Here is a 23,159-nt window from a genome sequence, read left to right as displayed (position 1 = left end):
GAAAACCAGCCCCAAGCAGCCAAGCAAAAGGGAAACATCAGGCTCAGGTTTCAGTTTCACAATTTAAACTAACAAATAAAAGATAAGTCACAAGGGGGTTAGTTTGAACTCTCCCACCCTGTGTGTGTATGTGTGTGTGTGTATGTGTACACATACATGCTGTATTAAGGAGAAAGCTGGGAAGATTAGCTGCTTGAAAAGAGTTTCCTGATCATAATTGTTTGTTAACAAAATTTCTTTCCTGTTCATTCAAGATTCTTTCAGCTCCAATGTGTAGGAGTAACTCTATGAAAGGGTGTAAAGAAATCCACTTGCCTAAGTGATAAATTTTCATATGCTGCCAGTGATCATGGCCTTTTTAGTCACTGTCACAGCAAAAGGAAACCAGAAAATAACATACTTTGGGGTACGTGTTCCACAAACCACGGGGACTGGGAGAATGCACCATTCACTAAAAATAGTGCTTGTCTTTGACCTGCTGCTCAGAGCTTCCAGAGTAGTGAAGAAGGCATCCTGCTGGCTGTAGCTGCTGAGTTGTCTCCAACGCTCAGCTTAGAACCTCACTTTGAGGGTAACAGCTTTCTGAGGTTTACAGCTAATTCAAAATCTACGGATCTATGCAAGGAAGGGAGAGAGGTATTTAACAGACAAACAAGATAGATACAAAAATCAGTAGTCCCAAGAAAGGAATAATTGACAAGGCAGCAACTGATGAAAGAAAGCTTAATGCTGGCTGCTCTAAGGCATGATTTCTTCTTTCCTCAACCTAGCTGAAGGCCCCGTTCAGTAAACAAGTTTCCCTTGGATACTCATGTGCCAATTCATGCTTGAATATGTCTGTGTCCTCTGTCCCTTACATTGGACTTCCTAATCACAGAAATAAATCATAAGGTGCTTATAATGCTTACAATATATATATATGCTTATAATGTAGGAGTGGTACTGTGGGAACCCAGAACATTGTGAAACAAGAACAAGATTCAACAGGCTCTGTAATGTAGTTTCTCAGTCACCCCTAGGAGCAATCAGATGGTTATACTGAGATAGTTTGGATTATAAGAGAGATAAGAGGTTTAGAAACAAACTGATGTATCACAGGAATGGAAAGGACTGGAAAATACAATGGAAATACCATGGAAAATACTGTATTTGAAAATGAGGGAGTACAAAACAACCGATGATGTAAAAAATGGTGTAAATGACATACATGATGGATCAGGGTCAAAATATCATTGGCAGTGGTAAAAGCAGTATAATTTACAGGCTTGGAGGGTAACTGTCTGGTATATAGGAGGGATCAGTCAGGGACAGAAAACTGGATGGAGGAGCAAGAGAACAAGGTGTGAACTGATTGAAAGTATCAGTATATGAAGTGCTAAAAACCTGCTTGGCTCAATATAGACCTGTCCAAATCTTTCTGAAGATAACTCAGCCTTAATGTAAAACTGGCTAGTATCAGTGAAAATAAGCCCACATACTTTAGATGAACGTAACTAAGCACACCATTAGAGAAAGCTGGTTAAGCCTATCGATCTAAAGAGAAGTTTCAATGAAATCTAACTCCTTTTTTTAAGTATCATCATGCAGTGTCATAATGAATAAATGCAGTGACCAAAAAAAAAAAAAAAGAGGAATAGAGATTGATCCTATAGTTCATGGGCTTGTAGTGAGTTCAAACATTAGCTCACAATTAAAGAACATTTCTACAATTACTGATTGATTAATTTACTCTGACTATAGTGCAGGTTAGAAATAAGCATTTAAGAGAAGTGTATGGCATATTTGCAAAAAATTCAAGGTTTTTATGACCTCCTTCCCAAGCTTCCTTCTACAGCTCTGTTTCTATGTGACTAAGCACTCCTTATTCCTTCAAGTTCAGAGGTGCCTACATTTCTCCAAACTGTTTGGCTCATCACTCCTAGGTTAATTTTACTTATGAATCACGTTGCATGGTTTGGCATACACAGCCATCCTGGAAGTGTCATGAGGATTTGATGTTCTAAAAACAGGCTGTATGTCATACGGTTTCCATGAAAGCATTCTTTAACATAGGCATAGATAGCTTAAAAGGTGCATTTTAGCACTGCTTTGGTTAAGGAAAACAGATCTGCAATTAATTACAGATTTTAGAGACACTAAAATCACATAAGATTGACTACGAATTTTGTTCTCCTTCTGCCAAATGAAAGCATTTATCTGTTTTAGAACTCCACGGCTAGAGAGCCAAACTTCTGTTACATGTAACTCCAATCAAGTCAATGGATTTATACCTAGGATGAATTTGGCACAGTGGATGACACTGCCTGTGCTTAATGTGAACCTGCCTTGTATGATGAATTCATGGCAGGAATGAAATGTCAGTGACGGAGAGTATTGCTACTTTAGTCATGTCACGTATCTCAATGTCAGAACTGCTCTTGTAAATGACATTTCATTGCTACCACGTACAATGTTTCGATGGTAAGAATAAAATAAAATGTTAATAAGTGGCCATACCAAAGATTTCCCTAAAGCTCACAAGACAGAAATAATTATTTTTCACTTATAAGCAGTGCAAAAAGATAGTGTATCTTTACCACACTCTTTTTCTTGGCTTTATCTCAAAATAATTTAACATTAAGTAACATGAAATTAATGACTAAAGAGCACATTGCATAGGAAAACTAAACCCTGGTTTGAAACAGTTTACTCCTGAAGTTTTAAATCACTTACGTTGCAAATTTTGGACTGGTCAAAGGAAAAAATAACTGCAAAGAAAAGAAGTAACTCAATCCTGCCTCATCATCTGTTTGAGTCTATTAAAGGAATATACTACTCACGTATTACTAAAATAACTGGCAGAAATAGCTTCCAAAGAGGCAAAACCTGGTTTTAATTTTGCTTATAGGAAATTAGGTTTTGCCTCACAAAGGCATACAATACAGACTTATCTATGCAAATACAACAGGTCGATTGGAAATGCTGATCAGTAGGAACACAAAGAGTTCTTATATCTTACTGGTGATGATATCACAGCATTTTTTGTCATGTGTTTTGCTTTGTGTCACTTGAGTGAGGAATCACATTTGAGAGGGCGCAGAAATATAATATTACTGTACTGCTTAAGTTATTTTAAAGTTCTGAAAAGATGCTGCTGAAAATGAGATCAAATTCTAGAACACGGATATTTCTCTCTTTAGTAGTTTTTCATAAGTGCTAAAGCTAACATGATAAAACAAGACTCCGTTATAAGGAAGAGGCATGAGGCAGGTATATAAAAAGACATGAGTAAGTGCCATGACTCAGCTCCCAAGTTACACAATTGCCCACATGAATTACACATCCAAATAGCCATTTGCACATTCAAATACCCAATTTGTGACTGTAGTCACACAACTGTGCATGAACCCTAGGTCTTCTCTCCTGAAAATGTGACCATAGTCAATTATCACCACTTGCAACTCTTGAAAACAACAAAAGAATAAACCATACTATGTATAAAATCAAAAAATTTGCCCTTTGGAATCCTATATAATTTCTGTGTCTGAAACCTAAAAATGGCACTGATCAATTGCAAAGCACCTGTTCAATCAACCCGGTAGTGCATGTTACTGTACTTCTCCCTTGGGACTGCCAAAATTTTCCTTTATTTACCCCCAGCTGGTAGAGCTGTTCCTTCATCCCAAGCATGTTTGTGTTTGGAATACCAAGTGCCCTGTCCTTCATCTCCACTACTAGGTGTGGTGTCAGCATCTACAAGTCTACAGGGACAGCAGTGAACAGAACAGCAAATGTAATATGAACTTCTGGGGAGTATAGGCCATCCAAATAAGGCTATATCTAATTATTAGTGGGGAAAATAACTGACTTAGGCAAGTCATTACAGTCAAATCTACAATAACTGTAGCTGCTCTTTCTGTTTGAAGGGGTTTGTAATTAGAGGAACTGAAGATCCTTCGACTGTGGTCTGTCTCTTAAATTTCCAAAGGTGCTGCACATTGCCTGCATTTGGTTAACATCCAGAGAGCTGTTTACGCTGTATTATGAAATGTCTTAAACAAAGTTCTTTGAGGCTTCAGAGGTAGCATGAAAGGCTGCTGAAAGCTATCCTGGAGTGAAGTGCTGTCCTAGGCAGATGCTCGCTGACAGAAAGTACCTCAGAGCGTCTCAGTTTGTCCACCAGAGTGGTGGAAAACCTATCAAATGAGCTAAATCAAAATGCAGAGGGACAGAGGAACATTCCCTTATGGCTCTGGCTCACATTCACTTCAAACAAACTGTTGTGGCAATTTAAGATGCAGCTGTAGCCTCCTGGCTGCACAGCCCCTTCTTTTGGAGGTTATTAATACTCAGCAAAAGTGATATAGAGGTTCAGTTATCCTAGATCCATGCCCCTAGTGTCTTAGTGCAAACTCATTTTCATTAGAGTCGAACCGAGGCACCTGGGTCTGGGAATGCACCTGACTCTGCCACCCTTGCTTCAGAGCAAGTAATCTCCAGCAAAGAAATCAACCTCAGGCTGGTAACATTTTAAAGCACAGTTGCCAGATCTCCTAGAGCTTGTCTATCACAGCTTGAATGTTCAAATGGAAGAGAACCAGCTAACTTTGGTTGAAGTTGTCCGTATGAAGCAGTGCCAATTTCTCATTGATAAAACTGCAAGAGGGATGTGAGTGTATTTTACAGAAGCAAATCTGTACCTCAGCTGTGAAATGTCAGGGAAGAGAGCTGGGGCGTTTGACACCCTATTCTCATTCTTTTTAATGTGATAATATTTACAACATGACTGCCCATTGCAATTGAAAGTGTTATTTCCATAAAGGTTGTTTTCTAAGACCAATTTTCAATCCTTCTTACAACAGAGGCTGTCAACTTTAAAAGAGGATAAGCAAACAGATATAGACACAAAGCAAGACTTTAAGTTCCAGCTCTCTAGCTATAAAGTACTGTCTTTCGGAAAGGGAATCTTGTGTTAAGCAGTGTGGCTCATTCTACCGTGCAGGAACTCCCCTGCAGAAGACTGACCCGTACAGTTTCCAGGCTGTACATCCAAGTCAGTTGACTGTACATCTACAGATTACACTAATATGCACCTCCAAGTAGACTGGGGAATACCCTGTCTACTTTAAGAAAGCCACACTGGACAGCTAGGATTGACGGTGCACAAATAGTACATGGTTTACTGCTTAGCTATGTAATCAGCATTTAAGTTCCAGCTCTGTACTCCCTCATACCTCACAGGCCCTTTGAGGCTCACTTTTCAGTTCTACATTATGCTTCTCCTAGATTCGAGTTCTCCATGGTACAGACTGCCTCATACTTTTTTGCCAAGACATTCCGTTGGGGATTTCTTCATGGCCAAATTCTATCACAAACTGCTCTAAAAAGTTGTGCCTCCAAGAGGCAAATGCAATTGAATGGTTTAATAAATGTATTTATTAATGCCTTTCTTAATGATCTGAGATGGAAATGTATCAAAGTACCTTAGAGTACGAGCTAGGAAATACTCATTAATACAGTTTATTATTGAAATACCTATCCTCAGCTTTTCCACAACTAATATAATTTGCTGCAAAATATGATAGTAAATATGTTTCTCATTGCTTTTATAGCATTTCTTTATATCAAAAGGCCAGGAAGCACTTTTACCAAGTTATCATTTATAGTTGGTGAAATAATTAAATAAATTTTTAAAAATCAATTGAATGAAAAATTTTCTAGCAGTATGACAACTCATATCCACATATGCACAGAATGTATAACCAACCATATCTAGTTAAGAAAGCAACAATAAACAGAAAATACAAAGATTGTTTGTGGGAGTTTTATATACATCTATATTAATGAGACGAGATAGGGTAAAGGTGAATGCACATCCATTTGGCTACTCAAATTCTGCCACTTGTCTAAAAATATAGATATATTGCAGTAAATTTCAGTCACATCTTAAATCAACATGAACTTTGTAATCCTGTGTTTGAGGGAAATTTGTTTATTCAGTTATTTTTGCTTTGATCTAAGCCACAATACAGATCCGAATGTATCTCAAGAGGAATTCAGAGTTGGATTGATAGTATTTCAAATTCAGAGCTCTCTTTTCTTCTACTTTCCCAATGAAATCTGTATATCTAGAAGAGTATTTGCTAGAGTTACTTATGTAAACTGGTTTGTTAATATGTTTTAAATATGGCAAAAAAAGGAATTCTGTTATTTACTGCAACTACATATTCTGAAAACCATAAATAGTTTATACCTATGAATTTGCCCCTGTTACCCTATCTAAACCTTCAGGCAAAAACCCACCTGTTTTATTGTGAGAAAGACTTCTGACATTGTCATTCTATCTGTCAAGTTGTTTGCCTAGATAAACAACATTTTTTGCATTACAGGTGGTATTGTGAAGGGAAGGAGCTTGAAAACTCACCAGACATTCAAATTATCCAGACAGGAGATCGACACTCCTTGGTTATTGTTGAAGCTTTTGAGGAAGACACAGGACGTTACTCGTGCTTTGCTTCAAACATCTATGGAACAGACTCCACTTCTGCAGAGATTTACATAGAAGGTAATGTCAGCAATTGTTGTGGAATGAAATTGGTAATACAAGATTATGATACAACTATGTATTTTGTATAGTAGCTGTGCAGAATACACAGCAGGAAGTTAACAGTTTCAGTCCTTATTAACACATTTATTATTTCTCTATAAAACACTCTTCAAACAAGTATTATGACTCTCCATTACATGTATTTTTATTGTGTTGCTTCCCAGAGATCATATATATCTCATTGTAAGATGAAAGTCTAAAAATACTGAGATTCTGATGCCACCCTGTATTTTTTGTCCGTGGTTACTTTAGAGAAATAAAAGAAGCTTTATCTTTGTATCTAATTCTTATTAATCCCTTTTTCCTTTCAGCCATTAATAGAAATTGAATATAGATGCCTTTTGCCTTTTTCAATGAGAAAATTGTTAAAGTAGCCTGATCCTTGTCCCCCTTGTAACAAAAATATACAAGTCCATGCTAGCAATTTCATCTTTTACTTGTGCAGTAGATGCTGAGAACAAAACAAAGTATGTATCAGCAAACTGAAGAGTCTCTTCTTTCCCCTTACATTATTTAATATATCCCATCTGGCTTAAGATATTTGTTATATGCCTGTCATTTTTTTTCTTTTTTGCTAAGATTTTAAATTGCATCTATCATTGTGCCAGTAGGACTGCAAATTTAAAATACACATACAGAATCTTTTTTTCTCCTTCTGTATTTCTTCAGTTGCCAGGCAGAGAAATATCATACTGTGAGTACCATCACTGACAACAGTGGGACCAGTCATAAATTAAAGTACCTACCCTACTTAATGCAAGGGTACTTTTCCCTTGCTGTTATTCTTCTTTCACATCTCTAATCTGACACTGAAAGGACAAATCCTTTTTTTAGCATTTGCACTGCCCCTGACATTAATGGGTGATCTCTGTGCTTGCCAGGGATTTACTAGTTCTCAAGACTGGGGCCAAGGCCTGCTTTTACCTAACTGAGTGGAGGCTGGATGGAAGCCACGGCTGGTGGAGATGCTCGTTGGCAGGGACCACAGAGAAAATGCACATTCCAGATGCAGTGAAAGCTGAATCAGAAGTGTAAAATGCCTCAGTAAGACAGCTGCTAGCAAACACAGCTAATGTCTTCTTCTCCAGACTGTGCTACAAGGCACTAGAATAACAGATATGATTCCGGATCTCTCTCTAGTCCACACTTTTTTTTTTTAATTGCAGAATCAGGTATCTGAGAAAAAAGCTCTTACTTGACCTAGAGCAGCAATCAAAGACTAACTCATACTAGTGTCATTTGAAAGAGAAGCTGAGGAGCACTCAGGTGGGAATTCACTCTTGGATGATGTTTTCCTCATTTCAGTTGCATACTGTCCTGAATCTGCATTATGTCAATAGCAGTTCTGCATCTTACACAGTATGCAGTTTTGGTTAATTTCCACTGCAACATCACCCTTTCTTTTAGCATAGCTTTATCATAGATATCCTTAGAATGCTCTAGTAGAAGACTTAATAAAGGTTTGCATGATTATTAGATGAATTTCTCCAAAAATCACGCTGCTAAGTGATCTTTTTGTATTTTGTTTTTTTTGTAGGAGTCTCCTCTTCCGACTCTGAAGGTGAAACCATCAAAGACGAAATGGATTAGTAAGTTTGAAATACACTAAGTCTTCCACATTTCTCATAGTTAAAAAAAAAAAAAACAAGTAAGTGCAGAAATTTTGGGTTCCATTAATATTTTGCAGCTTCCAACATGTTAAACTTTGGTTTGGGGTTTGTTGTTGCTGTTGTTTTACAAATAGGCATATGTTTGTGCGCTCAAACAAATATTATTTGAAACTTTAATATTAAACGTAGACAAAAGAAGAAATATGCTAACTTAAAGATTAAGCTACTAAAATTAATTTACTAAAACAGATGCTGTTTGACTACATCTGACTTAAATACTGAATTAAGTGTCTGCCTTGAGAATGCAGTGCAGTAAAATTTCTCACATAGAAATATGATACATCATGAAGACAATGGCAGAAGATTACTATCCATGGACTACTTAGATTTAACATAAGGAAATTAATATATGTGAACTGGAGTTAACTGAATTGATGAGTATATAGGAAATAAAAACTGCCAGACGCATTTAACCTAAAGCCTTGGAAATTTTTTATTTTTCCTAAGTGGAATCCATTGCCTGTGCATTTAGAGCATACGCCATTGCTGTCAGAATCAACAGAAGTCCTTCTATCAACTGGAAAGACAGGCTGGTTGAAAACCAAAATAATCGATGTTTTACTTTGAACTCCTTTGTACACATGAATTCAATCCCCAAAGCAATGAGTGCTTCATAAAGACAGAATTTTGATCAGATAGACTTATATGCCCTGTTTTCTTTTTCATTATTTATTAAGGCAGGTTATATTCACTACATATTTCATTTTCTTTTAAAATACAAGACAAAATACTACAGTGTGTTTGACTGACCTCAAGCTGACATAAGGCAAATCCAGTCTTGCTTTATTTTTTACCTCAAAGTCATAAAATACTCCAGATTGGATTGGTTTATTGACTTAGACAAATTTAGGGGTTAATATAAAACATCAGAGCAGGAAAGGCTCACAGGTTTTGGGATCAATTGCGAAGCTTTTCATAGTTCTAGCTCTAACTTTTCAAAATGTCTCAGGTATAACACTGTCTTTCTCATTCACGTCATTAGATGCTAATGTAGTGTTGATCATGATCCTGATCATTTGATGGCATCTCTAGGTTGCTTACCTCATTAAATTTTGAAGAAATGTGTTGCATTCTGTATTTCTTAGGAAAAAAGGAACGCTGCTCTGACATTGTAGCTGGATGTCCTCAAATGATTGAATTTTAAAAGATAAGGTTTGGGTATAATAGAGAGTCTTCTTATTTTTGCTTAGCTTCCAGCTGTCATCACAAGAACCTGGACACCTGTAATTGAAGGGAATTAATATGAGAACAGCTGCTAAAAATGTTCACAATTTCACACGAGAAATCAGTGATCTCAGCAACTGTATGTTCACCCTGAGTAAGGCTTCCCCTGGTTTGGAGGCTGGCTTTCCTGAGGGGCCTGTGGTACATGCCAGAGCAGCCAATGCAATACTTGAAGAAACTGAGTAAAAAGACTTCATTGTTTGCATTATTTCACTTAGCAGTAAAAATAAATAGGGCCAGCTGTTTTGCTTCCATATAGAAACAACCTAACAGAAGTGAACAGGTGCCAACCTGTACACTACCACAACTCCATCAGATGCTTGTAAGAAAACTTCTCTCTCTACTTTTTTCAGCAGAAAATTATTGATTCTGTATCCAAGCAGACCAAAGTACTTCCATTACCTTATAGGCTCGTATCTTCATACACCTCAGGGAGCAGTGTGCACAACTGAGAAACTGGCACTGCCCTTCCACGCTGCTCTGAGCTGGTGAGAGCAGCTTTCAAACCACAGTTGAGTTAATCCAGGCCATTTTATTACATTTAGCGTAACTGAAGTATCTATGAGCAATATGCAGCCTGATTCTTACAAAATGCAATTTACCTGGAAGTACCTATCTGTTCGGATTAACTGGAATCCAGTCCCAGAAGTGAGGCTGGGATTGCCATGTAGCTGGGAAGGGCATAACTAGGGGACACACGTAGCTCCAGCTTCCAGCTACACAAGAATACTATAAGCAACAGAACTTTCTTTTTGGTTCATATTTCACAGCACCACAAAGCCAGCTGACATCTCTCCGAATGCAGCATCTCCTGCTGCTAAAGCTGCAACCAAGCATCAAGAAACCTCCAAGGCACCATCTGCTATGGTTCAGCCTGCGTCTGTACCGGTTCAGCCTGCGTCAATACCAGCTAATCAGGTATGGGAAACAATATGGTGTGTTTCCAAGGAAAAAGGAAAGCTCTTAGAAAGGTATTTCTTCTACAGCTTATGAGTAAGAACCCCCAGATTTCCTAGTTTTCGCTTTGCTGTGTTGTTGAACAGCAGAAGCATGCAGGAGCTGCGTACACAGGGATGTTATGCCTGCCTGCTAACCTTTAGCACCTGGCAGAGGGAAGGGACCCTTTCACCCCCAGGTTGCAGGCATCCCTGCAGCGGTGAGCAAGCGGAGCAGCTGCCGGCAGCCCAGGCAGCGGCGGGCACCGCGCGCGCCGGCAGGTCAGACCCTGCATGCCGCGAAGGGCACTTGGATGAGTAAGTAAGCTCGCTTGAGTCTTCATATCGCAGACTGACTCATTCACTTTCAATAGTGACAGCTGATGATTTTTCCCTCTCTCTACAAAACTCACTTCAGATCATTTTATTTAAGTGAGACTTATTTTAGGCCAAATCATTTCACTACTATGTTTACTTTATGTGTAGTTACGCTTGTTTAGCACATAACATTTCAATATCCGTATTGAGGAGTTTCTAATTAATTTAGCATATATTTCTAGTCCCTTCTGTTGCAAACTATCAGAATACTCCTAAGCTTGGACGCTTTCCTAATAGGAATTATTAGCCATATTTAGTTGAAAAGTTATGAACAAATAAAACTGAAATGTTAACAAGAAACTCCCTCTGAACTGCCTCTAAAATGTCTACAACCTAGAATTAGGTGGTAACCGATAAATGGACACAGAATAGCTGAAGTAATGGAAGTTTACTTTCGACTATGAAGACAATAGAATTAAGCCTTCGTAACACATATTGACAGAGGTTGCCTAACTCCAGACCGATAGTTGCCTCAAAAATTAGCACTTTCAGTCTTGTTGGCTTATAAGACTCTACCTATAAAATCTGTCTATATTCTGCATGATCAATTGTGCTGATTGCACGATTAATTGTGCTGATTGCACGATTAATTGTGCTGATTTGGGGCAGCTTCTATTCCCATCAAAAAGAAAAACTTGATTAATCAAGATATAGAAGAAAGTTTTGCTAGGAGGAAAGTAATTTCATTTTGGTTTCACTAAGGCGGATGAATAGGGTGATACTCCACCTCTGTAAATCTGTTCAGTTTTGGCAAAGGAGAAGATTTACAGTAGCACACACATGACTTAACTTTCCCTTATTAACATCCATGAATATTTTGTAAGTCAGATACTTAAAAGGAGTCTACACCAAGCAGCCTACATAGATTTGCCTTCCTGAAGTATTAATGATGGGTATTACAATACACTGCAATGAAGTCTTTTTTGACATGATTAACACAATAAGGAAATGTTTTAAAACAGCATTTATGGTACTCAGGCAGCAGTCCATCCAGGAAGATCACTACGAGCAGTCTACAGGAGAGCAACTTTTATTCATCCCATTAAATTTGCTGTTTTGCACTTTTCCCCAACAAAATCTCTTCTGTGCCATTCCAAGAGCATAAAACACACGTCACACAAGCTCAGGCAAGGATTTGTCTTGCAAATCGGCATAAAGTCAGGTATCCACTTCCTTCTGGAACACTATTTTCTTAAGGAAAACCAAACACTTTCTGTATTTCTAGTATACAGCACCTGAATGATTTTTTAGTCGAAGGCTCTATAACAGGAATGCTATCCTAACCTCAATACATTTTTCAATATTCAGTCTCAGAATTTATTTAACCTAGAATAAAATTTTTACTTTATGAATGGGAAGCCCTCTCTATTTAACATCCAAGAGGAGTGGTAGTTGAGCTTTTTAATTTTCAAAAGATTTAATTAGCATGCAAGGACACACCATGCTTCTCCTCTATATGGAAAAATATCCTCTGTATACCTCAACTTCATCTTGTCATGTTCTGCAATCTACAGGGTCAAAGCCCCACTAACTATTTGCAAGGACTGGATGGAAGACCTCTAATAGCTGCTCCTGTATTTACAAAGGTAATTTGTTTTATGACATATTTGAAAATTAAAGACGTTAATTGTATGGAGAGCTAATTAAAACGTTATAGCTATCAAAGCAAAAAAGGGAATTATTTATACATTTTAAGGCATTCAAAGATTTAAGTGGCTTTATGAAATCTTATGAAAATCAATATTACTTCTGGACCAATAAAACTGACCGTGTCTATTCATTTTCTCTATTAGATGTTACAGGATATTTCAGCTTCCGAAGGGCAGCTTGTTGTCTTTGAATGTCGGGTGAAAGGAGCTCCTTCTCCAAAGGTTGAATGGTACAGAGAAGGAACACTGATAGAAGATTCTCCAGATTTTAGGATATTACAGAAAAGTATGTATGTCTCCTGTGTGGAACTGTTAGATCTAATACAATATAGGCATGCAACAAAATTCCTAACATAGCAACACTTGGAATTTCTTATTACAATAGGAAGAACTGCCTAAGCCATATTTTATGGCAATAAAAACTGGGTCCCAAAAGCCAAAACTGTGGGTGAATTGAACAGAATATTCACAGGTAGTATTTGTCTGAGATTCCCCAAGCTATTGTATCATCTGGCCTTCCACTTTCATCTGTCTGCTATTTCAGTGTCTTTTTCTGACTCAGTCTTATTTCTGCTGTGTTTGGTTTTCTTTTTATAACCATTTACATACAGTTCCATCGCCTGTAAAGTGCCTCATCTTTCAGTTAAGGTTAAGTGCTATTATACTAATGCTTGTGGACCGTTGATTGCTTATTTATCGGCAAAAGTGACTTGATATAGGCATATGCTTATGCATTCATGTGTGCGCACGCAATACATGATAGATATTGTAAATACATGCTCTTACTATCATTTTCAAATGTAGCCTGCAGTTTCCTCAAAACTCTCTGGAATACTGTAACTGCTAAAACTTGATAGAAGTTCTTTAAACATCACACTAAAATAAATCTGAATGAAAAAATGTTTTAACATAATTTGATTTCACTGTGTGATAGTTTCAGAAACTGTCTTCAAGACACACTAAAATAGTACTAAGATTGCAAAAAACTACTTCTTGCACAATTTACCTCCTGTTCATAAATGCTGTAGTAAATATACTATAGTGCACTATAGCATTATAGTAAATAAGAACTTTTTTTCAAAAAAGAAATTCTAAATAAAACATAAGCATGAAGACAAAATGGTTCATTATTAAAAATAACTAGATATTTCCACCAAATCTTTCTCTGACTAAGGATCTGATTCCAACACCTTGTGTTGGAGTAGAAAACCTCAGTATAAATGTTCTAAGAGAAACCACAAAGAGATCAGGCAAAAGATTCAATTTGACAAACACTGTTTCATTAAAACAATTTCAAGTTTAAGTGTAATATTTCACCAAAATTTTAGCCAATTGAAATAAGGACACATGTTCAGTAGACTTGACATACTGTTGAGTACAAGGCTTGGCCATCTCTGCCAGCCCTTAAACAGAAAACTGCATCAGAAGGAATAGAAGGAATATTGCATCATATAGAGAAGATCAAGCTTTATAGTTAGTCTCTAAGAAAAAAATTAATTGTATTAGCAACAGTAAATATATTCACTCTGCTAATTCTGCTCTTCCCTTTAGAACCACGATCTATGGCTGAACCAGGTGAGTATCATCTAAAGGTTTATTCCTTTTTGGTTATATAAATATGGTGATTTAACCTCACAAAATAAGAAGTATTTGAACTCCACAATTAAATTAAGGTAACTTTTAAAAATGTTCTATAGCTATTGGTGAGATGCATTTCACTGTAGAATTTTTAAAGGATGTAAAATGCACTAGAACTTGAATTAATTTTATAATTTTGAAGAAAATAATGTTTCTATTTTGCTTTGGCACAATTCTGTCTTAGGGCCTAACTGTTACCTTCTTATGAGCTAAAGATTAACAAAATGAACGTATGAAAGTCTCCTATATCTGGGGATCAGAAGTACACCAACCAGATGATGTAGGACTGAGCTATTTTTATCTAGTTTACCAGTTAGGGAGCATTGCATCAGATGTTTAGCCATGTCAGCCATTCCCTTTGCTCCCTACCAGTGTAATACGAGAGTGTCACATCAGGTGTTCCACCCCTGGTATCAGCAAATCCTATAAAAGTGGCTGGATTTGCTAATTTTGAGGGTCAGAACAGAACGTAGGCTACTCTGCAGGATTTGAGCAGAGAAGCCTTACAGATTTTGATTACCTCTCCATGAGACAATCACTCTCGTAGTTATGCTTTTCACTGTTAAAAACATAAAACTGCCCTCTTAAGAAGAAAATTACTAAATGAGTTTTAATTCTTATGGAATATGGAATTCCATAACTTTGCTCCCTGCCCCATTAAAAGCTTTTAAACCCAACAAGTGTCTTGAAAGAGACTCTGAGAAATCCTGTATTTTTCCCTCTCTCTGCGATGTCTCTCTCTTAGACTTAGGAAGTAAAAAATGGAGCTCCTACCAGACCACACCGATGCCATTCCTTTACTGTCCAGTGGCATCACTGCTGAGTAATGTGAAGCAGTTTTTGGAGGGTAATCAGTTGGGTGCAGTTGTCACTGCCTCATCACCTGCTACTCATTCAGAAGGAATCTGGATTTCCATGCGCGCAATGGCTGGCAAATCCAAGTACTATAAACTGGATGCTATAATGCCTTAAATCAGTTCTATAATCCTGGTACTATAATAAACTATTATTCTCCTATAGCTGTTAGCAAATAATTTCTGTGTTGCTACTAGATTCTCCTCAGTGATAATATGAAATGAAAAAATTTAAATGTGCTTTATTCTTCTACAGAAATACTGATAAAATATTAAACCTGTTTTTTAGGAAAGGTTCTTGCAAAATGGTAGCAAAGTAAGCACTATTGAAGAAATGCTATCAGCCCACATTTCAATATATTTGAAAGGTTACCCTTCCTCCCCTTCCCAGCTCTCTGACCAAGCAAAATATGTAAAATCCCACCACTGTAGGTAGTCATCAGCTGGTAGTTGCTGCCTATACAGGGATATCCTAACCCCACACTGATTTTTCAAGACAGAATTTCATTTCTCCTAGTACAATTTTGCACACACACATTTTTGGCGCTTACATGAGTCTTCATGAAGATGGGAAAAGGCAACTTTCTGTAGGGACAATTAGCAGAATCCCCCCTATTTGCAAACCTGCACTGGCGCTTTTGAAAAACGCTGGCCTGAGTGTATGCATTTTGCATCTCTTCACCTCACAGGGTGGCTTTACTTGACTTGTTCCCAGTTAATTATAACTAATCTTTCAATCTGCAAAGAGATTTAGAAAATCCATGTTTTAGTGAGTTGTGAGGCCAGAGTCCACTCTATTTCTCCAAATGCCGTTTTAGGCTCTTCAGAGAGAAAGGCTGCATTTCATGTGCACAGGAGGACATTTTCCCATGTTTTCCAAGCACTGCCGACACCTGTTCCTCCTCGCTTCGGCTGGGCATGTCGGAGCACAGAGGGAACCAGCTGCTGCAGACAATGCTGGTAACAGCTGCTGCACACAAAGCTTGCCAAAATTGTTAATACTGATGAAACAAAAATCAAACTGAGCAAGGTGGAAAACGTTAAAGAAATGTCCCCCAGGGTAGCCAAGTCTTTGTGTGTTTGTTCAATGCGTGTTCGCTTAAAGTAATAACACTGCTCTGATGCTTTGCAGAGGAAATTTGTACTCTGGTAATTGCTGAAGTATTCTCAGAAGATTCTGGCAGTTTTACGTGTACCGCGAGCAATAAATATGGCACAGTATCTAGTATAGCTCATCTGACTGTCAAAGGTAAGAGATGCTTTTAGTCCTTTGCTTGCCAGTAAATGTAAGCACAGCAGGCTGTCACACAGTGCAGCCCAGGACGCTTAGCCAACGTACAGATCGCTGCCTTTTCGAGTGCCCTTTCCCAGTTAGAAACATGCCACCGACGCTGATGAAGGAGCAAGTGATGTTATGGAGTGAATCCCACAGCAGCCCTTCCTCAAAGGAAACTCTTGCTGACCTCAGGATTTGGGCAATAGCCATTTTTGGATTCTCGGTGTCTCTGCCCAGTTTGCTGTTTCTATAAACCTCTAGTGCAGAGCCCAAAGCAGGAAACCTCAGAACAGATCCTTTGATACTGCCTAAATGATTTACATTACTAAGGCACAAAGCAGATAGGTGAGCAAAGAACCTGTGAATGAAGGCACAGCAAGCTGTTGCCCCCAGTTTAGCTCAAGGTCTGGCAGTGCTCTTCACAACTAAAAAAGCTGTGACTCCTCTGTAATGAAAGTTTGTATCCTAAAGACGCTGGTGGAATTCATGGGCAACATGGCTGTAGACCACTACTGGATCTTCCACACTAGTTATGGCTCTTTTTTATTCACTTTATGATATTTCTTTGTTAAGGAAATTGGTTGTTAAATAAATGAGGTCAAATAACTCATTCCAACAGCTCATTAGGGTTTTTGCAAATTGCAGCTTTCATGATTTTATATCATTATAATTCATGGTATTTATGTATAACCAGAAGTTTAATATTTGCAATTTTAGCATCTGAGGACAGAAGCAATGCTGATACTCTTCATACAATGAGCTCAATCAACTTAACTGCTGCTGAACATCAACCTCCCCCATGTATTCCTTCCCATCCTGTGGTAAACCAGCCCCCAAAGCCTAAACTCGAAGGTGTTCTTGTGAACCACAATGAACCCAGATCAAGTTCCAAGATAGGCCTCCGTGTGCACTTCAAGCTGCCCGAAGATGACAAAAGTGAATCAGCATCAGAGGATGGACCTGGGGCTGCAAACCAAATCAGACCCAGCTATTTTCCAGACAGGATAAATGGACAAGCAACGAAAATACCAGAGCCAACATCACCCTCCAAGGAACCTCCACCAGTACTGGCTAAACCAAAGCTGTAAGTAAAAGGGCTTCTGAGTCTCAGTAGTGTCACTGGTATTATTCAGTATCTCTACTACCACATGTACCTGACCTATTCATAGACCAGGACACTATTACACTAGGTGCAAAATTTCAGGCACAGTAAAAAAAAAAGACAGTCCTTATCACACGGTGCTGGTCTAACTAAACTGTAGTCTTAGAAGCTAATTTTTTTTCTGTATATCCCTTTTGAGAAAAGGAAAGTGTTCTCCAAATTCAAAAGGAAAATATTTTCTGCTTTTAAATGCCCTAACTCCACAATGGTTTCTGCTGTAAACAAGAGATGAACAATACGGCTAGTGTGCAGGCAAAATAAAAGCAAGTTCTTCAAATGTCTCTCTCTCAATTCTGAGTATGTAATTTTGCCAAAAGCAGACATATTTAGCCTTATACATATAACAGGAAGCAAATGCAGGGCCACATGGCTATGCCTCATGACTTTATATCCCACAAAAGTAATCTCCTAAAACAGATAAAATACTTGGAGGTGCATGATGATGCGAAACCATCTGAACTAACAAGCACCTGTGGGATTAGGGCACTGTGAGTCTGAGGGGAAATTTTACGGAGCAATGTAATTTTCTTAGAGGACAATTTCTGGAATACACGCTGCTGTTAATGAAGAAACAACCTTTCAGCATATTCAGAACCTCCCCAATCTAGTTTCCAAAGAGCATACGGAGGCCTTCATTTTATTTCTTAAACAGGCAGAAGCTTTAACTAAAGGCCCAGGAAGGACTTTATATAAAGTCATTCATCTGTATTCTTAAGCAGGGATACAATTTCATGGTACCAACTTTACAAGGGGGGAAACAGAACTTACATATTGTGTAGCAGAAGCAGAACTTGGAGCAATGATTTTTATTTGTTAGCCCCATATTCAAAGCCTTATTTTCTTTCAGCGCTATAGGGTTTTTAAGCGGTAAGCAGAAGCCCTATTTATTTGTATTGCCCAATGGTTGCATAAAGCAGGATTTCTCTCTCAGAAAAAAACCTGTAACAAATGAGTGCATTATTTTGCAGATGAAAGAGAAAAAATGAGGATTGCACAATTTCAGTTCTGCAATTTTCTAGTGTTTGAAAGCCTGAAATTGCTATTTTAATCTACCTTTAATATGATCTTTGTGCCATAAATTATAGAAACACTAATTCTTTTACCTAAAAATGAATTCTGTTGACTTCATGGATTTGGTTGGACAGCATCAGTTTTGGCTGATGTCTGTTTCTCTACTTCTACATCTAATCTACTTCTACATTTCTCACTTTTTAACAATATTTAATTAATATTGGACAGTTTATTATATGACAATTTTTCACATCCTCCATGTCCTTTATGTTTTTGGAAGGGAAAAAGTTAGCCTGTTTTCCATATGCTGTATTTCCAAATACACAATAACAAAATAAACCACCTGACATGGCAAAATAGTTTCCTTAACTGCAAAGTAAATAAACCCTAAGGACCTCTACAATAAATAGCATCTAGGAAATAAAAATGGCATGAAATGCACATCCTCCCTGAATGATGTACTCTCCTGCCTGTCACTGAACATCACAACCACCTAAACTGTTTTCTCCTGTGGTGGATTATTACACAGTTTTATTAGCCAGAATGCTGGTTTCAGAACCTACTTTAAGTGGAGATGAATGACTGCAATCTGGATTGCAAATGCTCATATAAAATTCCTATAAACTCAATCCCACTCTTAGTTACACAAGGGGGAAGTTTCATGGTGATGTAGAGCAGAATTTGACAATGTTATTCCTCAGAATGTCTTCAAGTAAGAGTTTTACATTTCATCTGTTAAAACGTAAGAATCACCTTCGATCAAATAATTTTCTACCAAAAAGCTTTTATTGTGACACTGGCAAGGAAAGGGAGAGGAAGGAAAAGTTTTGTTTGGTAGCCAGCTAACGTTATGCTCTTCCCATAATGTCACAGAATACATCATGTAGCAGCTTTCTCTACCTCTTCCCCTACCTCTCTGTCACAGGGCATAGACTTTTGCTTTTGCAATTCACATGTGGGTAACTACATATGGAAATGTAATCGGCCAGTATGTTTGGGGGTTACCATGGCTTATGACCGATTTTGCTCATCTTTATTTCGAATGCAGGGATCAGACGCAGTTAAAACAGCTCCACAACCAGGTCTTGCTTGAACAACAGCAATTGCATCAGACAGCTACAAGAGAGCTGTCATTCAGCTCAGCTACTTCATTTTCTGCTACTTCACTCAACCAACAGCCCACCTCAACCATGTACAAACAAGGCAAAGCCTCTCCTTCACAATCATTCAGCTACACCCGACCCAAGCAGTTCCTACCACCACAGACCACATCACCCACCAATTCCTCTTCTAGCTCCTCAGTGACCTCATTCAGCAGTGTCCCTCAGGGAACCCAAAGAGCAAATAACAAGGAAAATTTCATAGGAACTTCTACATCTGCCCAGTCAAGGTCTTCAGGAGGGTTTACAAGCAAAAGTGAACAGTCTCTACCAAGTCCTAAAGAATCCATATTGCCTCCATTAACAGTTCCTACATCTAGCGGGAAACAGTTTCAGCCTCAAAGCGTGACTCCTGCTCCTATCTCCCCAACCAGCCGGGTGCAGAATCCAGTAGCTTTTCTTAGTGCTGTTCTTCCTTCCCTTCCTACTGTGCCATCAACCAACGCAATGGGACTGCCCAGATGTACACCAGTTACGTAAGTAGCGTAAACCGCATGTGTCGAAGCAGGGGCAAGAAATGCTTCCGAAGCAAACTGAGATGCATTTCTGTTCAGGGGTTCTGTGGGGAGTTTGCTGATATGCAAGTCATTCATAAAACAGAATCACAAGCTATTCATATACTTTGGTCATTTCATCTAACCTTTACATTCAGTTAAGGAAGAAAGAGATAGTAGGTTCTGTAACAAGATACCGCAAGGGTAATATAAAATCAAGATAGAGAAATGAGAGTTTAAAAAGAGATACAGAGAAGAATTTTGGCGCGCAGTCAGATTCCCAGGACTGCATTAGTAGGAGAAAAGAGATTGCATGAGCATGCAGGATAAGTCACTCTAAGACTATTTGTCTATATGAGCTATAAAAACATTCTTATCTATTGTAAGCAATGAGTAAAGTTTTACAAGATACCTCATAACATAAGTCATTTCTAAGGCCAGGTAAATCTAAAAAACAACTTAAGAAAAGGTATCTTTCTGGTTGCAATATCTTCTATATTTAAAGTCTCCTGGAAAATCTCAAAAGAGTTAATGGTTTGCACGTAAATGTGTCCACTGACAGTCAGAATGACTGCTGTGACAGAATGGCTACCTCCAAACAAGCAAAAAAGGATGATGATGTACTGGAAAGGTTGTTGCCTTAAGAGTCCCCTTTTTACTGGTAGAGTTGAAATTAATATCCCTTTCACAGACTACATGAACCCTGTGTTAGCATGACTAACAGCGGTAGATTGATACAACACTTCATCCAGAGAACTCCAAATTCTGCACAAAGTACGAAGTATTTTCCCCACTTTTACTCATGGTACATTTCAAGGCAGTGATAGCCACCAGTAAGCGGCAATCTCCTCTCTTCCCGACACCACATCCACCAATCTATATTTCTAACAGAAAAAAGTGACCCTGTATGGGTAGCACTCGCCACTCTCTCCATGAAGAAATCCTGCCTTCAAACCACTATTGCCCTGCTACTCTCAGACCTCCTAATTGCGAGCACAGAAAGGTAGTCAGTCTCCTGCGGAGTGGAGCAATCACCCTGCGGGCAGCACACACCTGGCGCCCTTCACGGCCCGGGCATCGTGGGCAGGCACACACAAGAAAGCTTTGCTGAGGGTAAAGGCTCTAAAATTCTGCCTAAGCCTATCCTCAGAGCGGGTGCACGAGGGCTCAAGCACAACTATCCTCTTTGCACTTATAAAGTCTCATAAAAGGGTGGAAGAAATGAAAGAAGTAACAGTTCATGAAAAGAGTGAATGATCACTTAAAACATAAGATGACAATGGATAAGAAACTGTACTGACTTTCTAAATTATTGCCTGATACAATAAAATGTAGTAATTGTGTACCTACGGAAACACCTGTACATGTCTTGGGCCTTCACTGTGAGATCATTATTCCAGAAATGGAACTAAGATGGTTATTACAGTATTATAATGCTTATTCTCTTTTAGATGTGTTCTTTAATTCCTTCCTACTGGCATTAATGGGAATGGAATGCACCATTAAAATAGTGCACCAAAAATCAGATCCTATATTATACTTTAGCTTCTTCCGCATAAGTAAATAATAGGTTCCTCCAGAAAGTTGAAGCTTAACATATAATATCACTCAGGTGACAAAAAAATATATTGGTTGCTGCATGCTAGTAACAGAATTTTCTTTTAATAGCTCAACACAGGGATTAACAAAAAAAAATCTGAAGCCTCTGACATTATCAACAGATGATTCTATTCGGGACAATAAAGCTGCACTTCTAAAGGACCTGGAAAGAAAACTGCATTTCAGAGAGGATGTTAATCAACACGGTAGTCAGCAGGTAAGAAAATCAAGTGTTATTAAAATAAATTTCACTCATGAACAAGACATGTATTATGACTTGTAGAACAATAGATGTTTGTATGGCTGTGGGGCTGAGCTGCTACGCTATTTGCAGAGTAACCTTTCGTGGTAAGTGCTGTTTTGGAAAAGCAAACTGGAGCTTTAAATAGGAAGTATGAGTTGCAGAGGTTTTACTTTGTGAGCAAATTACATTTTTAATTTCTGACAATCTCTGTTAGAGAATGGTAGCAATGTGAAACTTTTTTCTTCTCACAGAAGCTTCTGTACCTTGGATTTAATTTTTTCACTTTACAAGTTGCTCAACTCATTGCACACCTGCACATTCACACACTATGCATTTCTAAGACAAACTAAGGAGTAATCAAACTGTCTAAAGAAAAAGTTTCTGTTTTTACTTTGGTTGAACTAAAATGCTGTTTTCATTTTTTGGCATTAAACATATTCTTCCAAATCTCCTGATTTATATGAACTGACAGGAAATTGTTAGGAACTTAACAAATAAAGATTTTGATAGTTGTTCCTGGCACCAAGCATTCGGGCTGGCATTATTAGCAAAATAACAAGCCTTTTACAAAGCTCAAGGAATCAGTTCAGTCTTATGTAGAATCAATAAATCCACCAGGTCTGAGCAGTTCCATTAAAATTAAATTAAAATTAAAATTTAGAAATTAAAGCAGGAATAAAAAATGAAGCAATATTCTGAGTTTGAAATCACTATGAGGCAGGCTTGCCTGCCCTTGGATAACAGCAGGATGTAGTAAGGACTATGGGCTAGCTGTTCTGTCTGCAGGCAACTGTTCTGCCCTCACCTTGGCCATGGAGCCATCTGTAGCTGTCCCACCAGCTCAGGCTTAACACAACAAATAGCAGTTTGCCCTGATTTGTCATGAATAAGGGAACTTTTCACAATGTCTATTTAGGCCTTCTGACAGAGAACATGCAAGGATAAGCAAAAAGCTATGGAGTCTATGGAGCGCATTATCCTCTGTGGACAACTGCAGTGTAATCCCTGTTTTTTTTAATTTTGCTGTTGACCTTTCCTTCTGACAGATCACACTGCCAAACCACTTTGAGTAAAACAACTGGCAAGTGGTATGTTTTGCAGATGAATCACAAGTGTTACGATTTGTACTTGCTATGATAGTAAGACAAATTATTTAGACAGCTACTGTGAAATACCGATCAGTGTTTCGAGTTAACTGCATGATAACCCCTTTGGAAACAACGGTCACTACTACTGTCGAAGTTATCTGCTGACAGCAGAAGTTATTTATATACTTACT

At 38.2% G+C, this 23,159-nt stretch overlaps 1 protein-coding gene across 1 annotated transcript in view; it reads left to right on the top strand.

Moving 5' to 3' along the window:
• MYPN (myopalladin) overlaps positions 1 to 23,159 on the top strand; it is a 50,903-nt gene that overhangs the window by 4,707 nt on the left and 23,037 nt on the right. The window contains exons 3-12 of the mRNA XM_064514457.1: positions 6,369 to 6,544; positions 8,124 to 8,175; positions 10,251 to 10,398; positions 12,308 to 12,379; positions 12,587 to 12,728; positions 13,994 to 14,017; positions 16,067 to 16,183; positions 16,928 to 17,294; positions 19,432 to 20,019; positions 21,706 to 21,853. Of these exons, the coding sequence (XP_064370527.1) occupies positions 6,369 to 6,544; positions 8,124 to 8,175; positions 10,251 to 10,398; positions 12,308 to 12,379; positions 12,587 to 12,728; positions 13,994 to 14,017; positions 16,067 to 16,183; positions 16,928 to 17,294; positions 19,432 to 20,019; positions 21,706 to 21,853 (1,834 nt within the window). The remainder of the gene's footprint in view (positions 1 to 6,368; positions 6,545 to 8,123; positions 8,176 to 10,250; positions 10,399 to 12,307; positions 12,380 to 12,586; positions 12,729 to 13,993; positions 14,018 to 16,066; positions 16,184 to 16,927; positions 17,295 to 19,431; positions 20,020 to 21,705; positions 21,854 to 23,159) is intronic.

The sequence above is a fragment of the Dromaius novaehollandiae genome, chromosome 6, assembly GCF_036370855.1.
Source record: "Dromaius novaehollandiae isolate bDroNov1 chromosome 6, bDroNov1.hap1, whole genome shotgun sequence".
In the NCBI taxonomy this organism is placed as follows: domain Eukaryota; kingdom Metazoa; phylum Chordata; class Aves; order Casuariiformes; family Dromaiidae; genus Dromaius; species Dromaius novaehollandiae.
Note: the sequence above shows the minus strand (reverse complement) of the source record. Positions and strands in the feature narration are given on the sequence as shown.